Below are 10,062 nucleotides of genomic sequence, written 5' to 3'. Positions count from 1 at the left end.
ATTTTTAAATATTTTTTATATTATTTGTCATGTTAATTAAAAATAAATTTATTTTTATCTAAAAAAATTAATAAATAATAATATAATTATAATAAACTCAAGATTACATCAGTAATCTTTAAATACCTAAGGTGAAGGTGGTAATCAGATTACCATTTATATTATATGTCACGTCAACATTAGTAATAGAAGATTACTGTAATATTTTATTACTGACAAACCAAACAAGGGAATAAAAGATAGATAACCAAGGTAATCTTAAAAACCCCCAACCAAACGCCCCATTTGTGTTATTGTACCAAAATCTTATTGATTTGGTATACTTTTTGTTAGTATAATTTTCAACATCATTATACCTAAACTTTGATTTTTTTTCTTTCGAGGGAACTTAATTTTTTAATTTTCTTATTAAAAATATTAAATTTTTATTATTTTATATTAAAAGTATCAAATTATTACTTAACTTTTAATAATATTAAATGAAAATGATGTGATAATTGTTATGTTTAAAAGGTTGACGCGGATATTTTGATGCACTAGCATACATATTTTATGAATGATATGGACAAATTGAGTGCTCGTATGGACATTTATTATCACCCATGAGAACCTTATATTACATTCATTTCCTAAATTAATTTTCATAAAACCAAAATTTTTTTTACCCAAAATTAGCAAAATCAACTAGAATTAATTTGTTTCTAAATTTTTATAGTAGAGATTTTTATTCAATGTTTAGTTATGAGAAATTAGCAATTCTCAATGGGTTTTGCCAAAGTAAAATAAACTCTGACATAGATACGAAAGAAAGGGGTTAATTTGATATTTTTGTGACAAAATCTCAGATAACAAAAATCTCAGTACAAAAGTGACAAATGGATGACCTAGTGTTACTAGTACTACTGTATATCTTGTTCAGATTCCAGACGGCCCCCTGCAGCTGATGTTTTTTCTATCGTCCTCGTCGCCTTTACCCTCCAATCGACAAATTGTTGGCATAACCAAAGGCAAAAACCCTTTCTAATTCTGTTTCCCATCTTAAAACATTCTCATAAAAATGTCTTCTCTTCTTCACTTTTCCGTCTTCCCATCCAGCCTAAATTACCTCTGCAACAAGCCTTGCTTTCGCGTCCCTTTTCAACATCGCATCGTGAGTAGCTTTTACTTTATCTTCCTACCCAATTTCTTATCCTCTTTTCCTTCCTATTAATTTTGTTTGTTTTGTTAGAGATGTAATGTTGCTGAATCTCTTAAGTCTGAGAACGGAAAGCCATTCATGCCCATATCTAGTAACAATGATGTTTTTGCTTCAAGATCTCGTTTAGACATTTCGTCAAACATCAACGATACTAGACTTCGTATATTCTCCGGCACTGCTAATCCAGCTCTCTCTCAGGTTTGTATCACTTCAAATTGGTTATCAAATTTTTAGGTTTAATTGGGTGATGTGTGATATTTTATTTTAATCTGTATTGAATAGGAAATTGCTTGTTACATGGGTCTGGAGCTTGGAAAGATTAAGATTAAACGTTTTGCTGATGGGGAAATTTATGTTCAGTTGCAAGAAAGTGTTAGAGGTTGTGATGTGTTTCTTGTACAACCCACTTGTCCTCCCGCTAATGAGAATCTTATGGAACTTCTTATAATGATTGATGCTTGTCGAAGGGCTTCTGCCAAAAACATTACTGCCGTTATTCCCTATTTTGGGTATGCTCGTGCAGATAGAAAGGTATTAGTAGTTCTATTACATTCACTGAGTGGCAGTTTGCATTGTATGATGTATGTTGTGGAAATCATTTTATAGGGATATTGTAATATCAAGTTCAATACGTCTTACACATATCTATGTGCCACTGTTTTCAGACTCAAGGGCGTGAATCTATAGCCGCCAAACTTGTTGCAAATTTAATAACAGAGGCAGGTGCAAATCGTGTTCTTGCTTGTGATCTTCATTCTGGGCAGTCCATGGGTTACTTTGATATTCCTGTGGATCATGTCTATGGTCAGGTAACATCATCTTGCTTTATTTTCTTTTTGGGTTTTAGTCCACAGTATTCATTGGGATGATGCTAGAAAATCAAGACAATTTGAAAAATATCTGGGTGTTATGTGTTAAATGGTGGGTTGTGTTGAAGATGCCTTTTTGAATTGCCTAACAGATGTCATACTGAATTGAATTTAGATGAATTTTCTTTCTTTAGAAATAGATATAGTATAATTAATAGGATTTCTTTCTGATGTATATCAGTTTATGATAATTGGCTCTATTTAGTTGTCTCTTTTGTGCAACTTCAGCCGGTGATACTTGACTATTTGGCAAGCAAGACTATATGTTCTGATGATTTGGTTGTGGTCTCACCGGATGTCGGGGGTGTTGCCAGAGCACGTGCTTTTGCCAAAAAACTATCGGATGCACCTCTAGCCATTGTTGATAAAAGGCGCCATGGGCATAATGTCGCAGAGGTTAGATTCTCTTCATAATGCAGTTTCTTGTTGCTCAAATAGGTTTGTACATTATCCTGATTTACCATGGTACATAGTAGTGTATTTTGTATTTCTATATGCATATGTGCATGATCTTGTTTTGCAGGTGATGAATTTGATTGGTGACGTGCGAGGAAAGGTGGCAGTTATGGTGGATGACATGATTGACACAGCTGGTCAGCTTTGCTCACAATCTAATCTCTTTCCATTTTTTACAGGAAAAACATACAACAGATAATATATTTTAAATAGTACCTTTCCTTTTAATTTCTAGTGTTATCATCTCAATCACTTCTATTTGTTCTTTTGCTAAGTGTGAATGATTGGATTTTGGGTTATAGGAACAATTGCCAAAGGTGCAGCTCTGTTACATCAAGAGGGGGCCAGAGAAGTTTATGCTTGCACTACCCATGCTGTTTTCAGGTACCTGGATCCTTTTGCCTAAGTTCATCTTTTGTTCTTTTATAGAAGTGACATGATCAATAACCCCTTAAAGTACACACCCTATAAATCAAATTTAAACTTTTTGTTCACAGAATGATCCATGGCTTAGATATAGAAGATATTTAATGACATTGGAATAATAGTTACACACAATTATTATTGCATTTAATATTTTTCTTCTTTTGCTCTGATCTTTCCTTCCTTTTAACTTCTCTCGCCGCTCTCATTAAACCTTAAAACTCTTTCTTAACTGAAACATTTCTTTTCTTTTCTTTTCATTCTTGCTGAATACACTTGATAATTATAAGTAATATCTACTTTTGTATGATATCAAAATATTTCATCCTTGGCTAAATACAAATTTGATGCTAATTTTATCTTATCGGTCCAACCAAGTTATATAATGACTATTTGATTATTTTTTAATAATTATATTATTTTCCTTTTCTAAGTTAATAGAGATAAAGTAAAAAGAAAAAAGAAAAAACCTTGAACAAGCAATTAAAGTAAACAATTTATTGTATTGTTGATGTTTTGTAGATATATTTTAAAAAATCCATCTCATAGTTATGTTTAATTATTTTATTTTTAGGTTGTGCATACCTTACTATTCTTTAAAAGCATATATTTATGAGAATGAATTATTGCAAATTAACACTATGTTAATATTATTAAGTAGTTTAAATATAAAAATAAAGAGAAACAAAAGAAGAATGATTTTACTTCTTCAGGTTGATGATAATAGCGGAAAGGAGAAATTGATGAAAAAAAAGAGGAAAGAAAATATAAGAGAATTAAATAGGAAAGAGGAGACATATGAAAGAGAATGTTGAAGATATAACTAGGATAAGAGAAAAAAGAGATAATTACGCCGTGATGATAATAAATCTCTACCCTTCATTATTTTTTAATCCAAAGGCTTATTTTTTATGCAAATACATGTGTAAAGTTAAGGGGTTTTTGATCTTGTTCTCATAAAAATGCTAATTGTTATAATTTGGATAGAGAAAAAGAAATTATTATTGCATTACAATAATCCTTCAGCCTTTATCATGTTTTATTCGAAATGTTTAAACTTGATGTATAATTATGTGTAAATTTAAGGGGTTGTTGATCATGTCCTTCATAAAATAATAAAATTTATATATATTTATTGATTGATGTTTCTTTTAGTAATTTTAATGCTATTAGTTGAAATTTTGAATGGATGTGGAGTTATACACACGCACAAATATTTACATAAACTGCTAATTTGACAATTTTATTGAATGACAAGATTCAGACTTTGCATAATAAAAAATCATTTTAATTGTTTGTACCAAATTTTATTTATTTATTGCTTGTCTGCAGTCCTCCTGCAATAGAGAGGTTGTCAAGTGGCCTGTTTCAAGAAGTTATCATCACAAATACCATTCCTGTGTTGGAGCAGAACTATTTTCCTCAGTTAACTATCCTGTCAGTTGCAAACCTTCTAGGGGAGACCATATGGCGGGTTCATGATGACTGCTCAGTGAGTAGCATCTTTCAGTAAGATTGGATTAGTACAGTAACTTATTAAATTTGTTGATGCCACCAAAATACATAATGAAATTAATTCATTCTTTCTTCCTTCATGATTTGGTTGATGTGCTTTCGGTTTGCTTTCATTCCATTCTTTAATGAGGAATACAAGATTTGCTGAAATTTATGAACTATACATTTGATATAGAAGAGAATTAAAAATTTTGAGTATCAAAATTAAAAAATGAAAAATGAAAATAAAAATCCTAGTAACTTTGTAATGCTACCCAGTTTTTAATAGAATTATTGAATGTGGAAATTTCTATTTTTCTAGTTTGTCCAGTGTTAATCTCAATAACAATATTACTATAGATATTTTAGCTGAAATTTTCTTTAGTTTGAGGGGTTGCAATAATTTGTAAATAGTTTTATTATTCTTGTAGTGCTGGGAGTAGATTCATTTCAGGTCTTTTATGATTGTCAGGGTGCCTATGAACCCTATTCGAGCTTGGGCATTGACTGATCAAATTTCGTCGGTGCTTTATAATTCAGCTTCACCATTGCAATTTTGCTATCTCCTTGACGTTGAACCTATAGCAAAATCATAAGTTTCTGATTAGAGCGGCTAAATCTTTTAGTTGTTTTGTGCTCAAAGCTTTATACTGTGGTTCAATAGGCGTGTTTTTAGTAGCTTCAATTGAATTCTGTATAGATCTTAGAGATTCCTGTTTCTGGGAAATGTTACGAGAGTGAATTGAAACAGATGTATAATTTGTGTTTTATTTTTGAGTTGAATGTCAAATCTTTTTGTATAATAATTTCAATTTTTGGATATCATTAATACTTAGTGAAATTACTGCAATTTGCTTGTGGAGTTTATGAAATGAGCATTTTCTGCTTGAATGAAAGTCATCTAATATGCTGTGGTAACCTAAAAAGATTTGATCTACGCATAAGGCATCCCCACCGTGACCTTGAATGGTTCAATTTTAGACTGTACCTACATAAGGTTGCTGAATCCTCAGTGAAAAATTTAACATTTAATAGTGGTGAGTTATGCCATTTTAGCTCCCTGTACCCCTCCGTTGTGTTAGAAATTGATCCCAACTCGTTTCATTAGAAATAACTGATTTTTTTTAATTTGTTTATGAGAACCATGAAAGCGGTTGCCCCAGAAATTTTGATTTCTTAGATTACAACAGGATATGTTACTGTGAACTGTTTAAGTAAAGTTACATAATATTTAACCCTTAAGCCCCGGTTTCGCTCCCGATATCATCATGTTCTATTTTTCTTACATGTTATTTTAAGTTGAGAATTAGGGTTGCATTATGAGAATTCATACACCAATTAACTTCCAAGAGGGCAAAGAAACTAGTTTGTTTGCTAAACATGTTGGAGAAAATTGATAGGACTGATTTTTCTGCAGACACAATCACTGAAGCAAGAAATTATGGTCTTTTATGCAATCTACATGACAAATCTGCAGAAGTGTCAGTCAATTACATGGATCATGACAAGCAGAGGACCTTACAAAGCCCTTATACACTAGCAATAAGTTTTACAACACGAAAAGTATTAAAGAGACTCTTCCTGGCATATGTACATCTCACAGAATGACATAAAGAGCTGCCAAAGCCAGTAAGAATACACAAACTGGTCAAAGTTTAAGTGTGAGATCTGGTGCAGAGTTATCCAAGTTCATTGGAGGAGATACTTCGAAAATATTCATTCTTGAACTTCCTGCTGCTGCAAAACCTGGATAATTATTGCCCAGCTCTGCTACCTGACGGAAACTACCTGGCCATAACAAGTCCGCCTCATCGTCCTTCACATATATTGGGAGACCAGGATACCCGTGTTCAAATTTTGCATTGCTTCTGACATCTGGCAATCGCATGGCTGGTGAACAATGTTGATGCACTGATGAATGAGCTTGTATCCCCAAAGACCTGAAGAAAGACCCATGAAAGGGCAGAGATGCTGGAGTGGAGTACCTCTCAGAAAATATCCCCATTCGCATAGCCCGTTTTGCAAGTGTTCTTTCTCTTTTATGTGCATTCTGATGGCCACCAAGTGCCTGGGAGCTGAAGAATTTTCGATGACAGTAAGTGCAGGAAAACACTCGCGGAATGGCTGCTGCTGAAGGATTATTCACAGGTTCATTGCTACTCTCACTTGTGCTTGACAATGATAATACTACTGTATCCGGTCCTCCCGATTCATGGTTATTGAGGCAGAGAGTTAAGTCAAGTAAAACTGGATCTGAATTTGATTGAATCTCTATAGGATTAGTGACATTGGAGGTGTTAGTGAAGCTGTTATTGGAGGGATCAGCAGATGCTTCTTGGTTTGAAAGGTTGGAAGCTACCTGGCTGCTAACATCAGAATCTTTTTCTGATAAAGCTTCAACTTCAAGGTCAATTTCTGGCTTCATGGTTGAATTGAAATCTTGAAGCAAAGAGCTAGATTACATTCCAGATATGCAATAACAGAATGATGAAGTCCAAATAATATTTTGCTGTATTTACATAATATTCACCTGCATTTTTCAAGATATGATGGGTGCTTAGTTCATTGCAGTTTAAACTAGTTCACAAGGCAAAGTCTTATGAGTAGGGCCTTATAATTGGAAAATCAAAGCTCATTGCAACTTTTGATATGGAAATGAAAAAGTTTTGAAGATACATGAAACAAAACAAAACTTTTTATATTCCAAAAACAAGACTTTTTAAATCTATCATATAAACTTAAAATCAAAACTAAGAAATAACCAACACAAAGTGATTTAGGACGAGAACAATCGCAGAGGAAGACTAGCAAAATTACACTTTATCTTGAATTTTATACTTGAAAAGAAAATTATTTTCCACAAAAAAAAAAGAGGAAATCTCAAAGAACTTCTGTTTAGCAAAAATAATTTGTTCACTACGAATCATTCTCTAGTCCTTGAAAAAGAATTCTAACATTAAAAGAAAATTACTGATATATATTTTAAAGTAGAATGTATCAGACGCTTTCAACAAAACTGTATATTGTATCAGCAGTGATCAAACAACTGCCAGAGCAAAAACAGAAAGAACTCTAGACCACACTAAATTATTCAAAACCAATGCTTGATAGCAAGGACAAGAGAAAGTGCGAAAACCATATATGTTTAAGGATAAACAACTAGACTTTGCCATTTCAATGATAAACAACTTGATGTCCTGTAATTTTTTTTTTTTTTGGCATTTGATAGGGCAATACTTTGGGCACGCATCTTACCATTAACTCTTAAGGAGAAGCACTATAGAATGTCATGGTTTAGTTAGTTTTGAGATCATTAAGTGTTTCACAACATAGTAAACTGTAATATAGCATGCCATGGTGAGGTAGCTCAAGCTACGCAACATATGAAAATAAAACTGTTTGATTTGTGGTGAGCGTGCTGGAAAGTTTGGCAGTCATATTTTATATACAAAAAATAAAATAGGAATACTTTTGGTTGGGAGAAAGTGGATTTCTAAGCCTAATATGTGAGAATAACAGAATGCAAGAAAGTTGAAGCTTCATTATACGAGTCACCAATTATAAGAGCACTTTTTCAGTAGTTTCAGCTGGGTTGTTAGGACACTGAAATTTCATTTTGCAACATTTTCTCACCCTCCGAAAGGGAAAAAATAATTGAAGAAAGGAATACAACAACATATCATGCTAAGGATTAAAAACATTGCCCACGAAAAGAAAGAAAAAAGAAACATACACACAAACTCCTGTGACTTGTAGAAAAGTCAGGATCAACTATCTAAATTGCTAGTTAATGGCTTTCATAAAACAATGACTGAAATTTGTACATTTTTTCAAGACAATGAACACCACACTTCCCCTTTCCTCTGGTAAATTGTCAGTCAACTCCTCTATTTTGTTTATTAATCAGTAGAAAACCCAACTTGGAAATGTAATAAAAAAAGGTGATATAGTCATAGCTCGAAAAAACAGAACCAGCACCAGAGGAGGCCTACTGACCAAAACTGCTGATAGCTATTGACTGACAGTGAAATTGGAAGCTACTTGTGAGGGATACATGGAAACATAAAAACAATGGAACTTTGTACTCACAACATATAAGCTTACTTATTCAAAGCTATAGTATCCATTTTATACAGCAAATCAAGTATACAAAGCATATAAACTACTTAAAGTAGCATGTGAAAACTGAACAATTAACAATTTTAACTTTCTGAAAACTTGTTCTTCTGATGGTCTAATCAGACAAAACAATTTCCTCAAAGTACAGGATCAGAAAGCCAATCTTATCTGTCATCATAATCTAACTGTAAAAGTGTGGGGGATATTTGATTCTTGACAATGATGCACAAATATGTGACAAAAATTTATAAATTAGTAACAGACAAGAAAGATTAATCCCCAATTCACAGAAGGTAATTTTACAAAAAGAAAAAGTAGCATAGAATGTACTCCAGCACCAAACAAAAACCAACTTAATGGAGGAGAAAAGAAATAATAATCTCACTGATTATCAATCTGAACTCCAATTCACTAGTTTAAGATTTTGAAGTTAAGGATTTCTATAAACTTAAAAACAAGCTAACAGAAATTAGACAGTCAATGAAGATGAATAAAAGGAATCCCAGAGAATAAAGCAAGAAAATATAATTTGGTTCATAAGATGTGAAGAGTCAAGTTCAACAACAGGCGTGATAGAAATTAAAATGAAATAACATGTATCCATCAAAGTTAAAGAATTAATTGAAGAACTCAGCAAAAAGTACCATACACATAAAAGCAAAGATATGAGTAAGGAGAGTGTATAAAAAACAAACAAGTAAAGAGAAACAGAGGATCATACCATAAGCATAAGAATTAGGGAAATGTAGAAAATGAAGGTCAGTGGAGGAGCATCGAGGGTGATCGTTAAAAGACAAAAACATGAAAAATGGGAAGCGTTAGGAAAGGAGAGAGAGAGAGAGAGAGAGAGAGAGAGAGGAGAGACAGTGGTGGAAACGTCAGAGAAGTCAGAGAAAAAGGATGTGATGGTGTTGGGATAAAATTAACAAAGGAAAAGGTTATCTTAATGAATGTACTATTCTTTTTACTTTAATGGCTGACGCTGACGAGTAGTTTTGGAGATATCAAACAAACAAACAAACAGCCCTCTCTTGGGGATAAGTACATAGAAGGAGTTGATTGTCACGTAAAAGAATCTTTCCCTTTAGCTTTCACTTTCTCTCTCTGTCTTTCCACTTTGAAATGAAAGTGGTCAGTATAACTTCACACTGCATGGCCTCGCCTGTCGCCTTTCTTTCGTCACCTTTCTCTGCACGTCCCTCCCTCCCCCCATCTATAACACTATGACTACAACTACAACTACAACTACAACTGCAACTATCCCCTTTCATTCTTTCTTTTAATATAACATAAATAATATACAGGATAATTTTCAAAGCACCCCACCCTCAGAGTTCGTCATATATATTTGGTCAGTACCTATTATTATTATTATTATTATTATTATTATTACCTTTAGACCAAATTAAAACTATTTAAAAATTGATAACGTCTTGCATTTTAAACTAATACTTGATGTCTATTTTAATAATTTAAAGCTTGAAACAGTATGGTGAGGATAGC

The 10,062-nt window shown here is 32.8% G+C and overlaps 2 protein-coding genes across 5 annotated transcripts; one reads left to right on the top strand and one right to left on the bottom strand.

Annotated features, from left to right (window-relative positions):
- The first annotated feature begins 869 nt into the window (after positions 1 to 869).
- On the top strand, positions 870 to 5,994 carry LOC123225877 (ribose-phosphate pyrophosphokinase 1). 4 transcript variants are annotated; one of them, XM_044650193.1, is made up of 9 exons: positions 870 to 1,150; positions 1,229 to 1,396; positions 1,481 to 1,729; positions 1,864 to 2,007; positions 2,296 to 2,463; positions 2,591 to 2,660; positions 2,826 to 2,907; positions 4,279 to 4,438; positions 5,858 to 5,994. In XM_044650193.1, the coding sequence occupies exons 1-9, from the start codon at positions 1,058 to 1,060 to the stop codon at positions 5,978 to 5,980; spliced, it is 1,257 nt and encodes a 418-aa protein (XP_044506128.1). In that variant the 5' UTR covers positions 870 to 1,057; the 3' UTR covers positions 5,981 to 5,994. The 4 variants fall into 4 exon arrangements, with proteins under 4 accessions (XP_044506128.1, XP_044506127.1, XP_044506130.1 ...); XM_044650192.1 differs by lacking the exon at positions 5,858 to 5,994 and adding an exon at positions 4,913 to 5,290 and having other exon boundaries at positions 4,279 to 4,455; XM_044650195.1 differs by lacking the exon at positions 5,858 to 5,994 and adding an exon at positions 4,872 to 5,010 and having other exon boundaries at positions 872 to 1,150.
- LOC123225879 (zinc finger protein 4-like) lies at positions 5,868 to 9,499 on the bottom strand. The gene is made up of 2 exons (XM_044650197.1): positions 9,281 to 9,499; positions 5,868 to 6,970 (listed from the first exon to the last, which is right to left on the bottom strand). Exon 2 carries the CDS (start codon positions 6,863 to 6,865, stop codon positions 6,089 to 6,091), a length of 777 nt encoding a protein of 258 aa, XP_044506132.1. The 5' UTR covers positions 6,866 to 6,970; positions 9,281 to 9,499; the 3' UTR covers positions 5,868 to 6,088.
- Between the last annotated feature and the right edge of the window lie 563 nt (positions 9,500 to 10,062).

Source organism: Mangifera indica, chromosome 9 (assembly GCF_011075055.1).
Source record: "Mangifera indica cultivar Alphonso chromosome 9, CATAS_Mindica_2.1, whole genome shotgun sequence".
NCBI classification, from domain to species: Eukaryota; Viridiplantae; Streptophyta; class Magnoliopsida; order Sapindales; family Anacardiaceae; genus Mangifera; species Mangifera indica.
Note: the sequence above shows the minus strand (reverse complement) of the source record. Positions and strands in the feature narration are given on the sequence as shown.

Excerpts from the sequence above, each read along its gene's own strand:
- LOC123225879 (XM_044650197.1), bottom strand. The coding sequence starts at position 6,865 with ATGAAGCCAGAAATTGACCTTGAAGTTGAAGCTTTATCAGAAAAAGAT.
- LOC123225877 (XM_044650192.1), top strand. The coding sequence starts at position 1,058 with ATGTCTTCTCTTCTTCACTTTTCCGTCTTCCCATCCAGCCTAAATTAC. Across the intron at positions 1,397-1,480 it reads CTAATCCAGCTCTCTCTCAG|GAAATTGCTTGTTACATGGG; the intron begins GTTTGTATCACT and ends TGTATTGAATAG. Across the intron at positions 2,008-2,295 it reads TGGATCATGTCTATGGTCAG|CCGGTGATACTTGACTATTT; the intron begins GTAACATCATCT and ends GTGCAACTTCAG.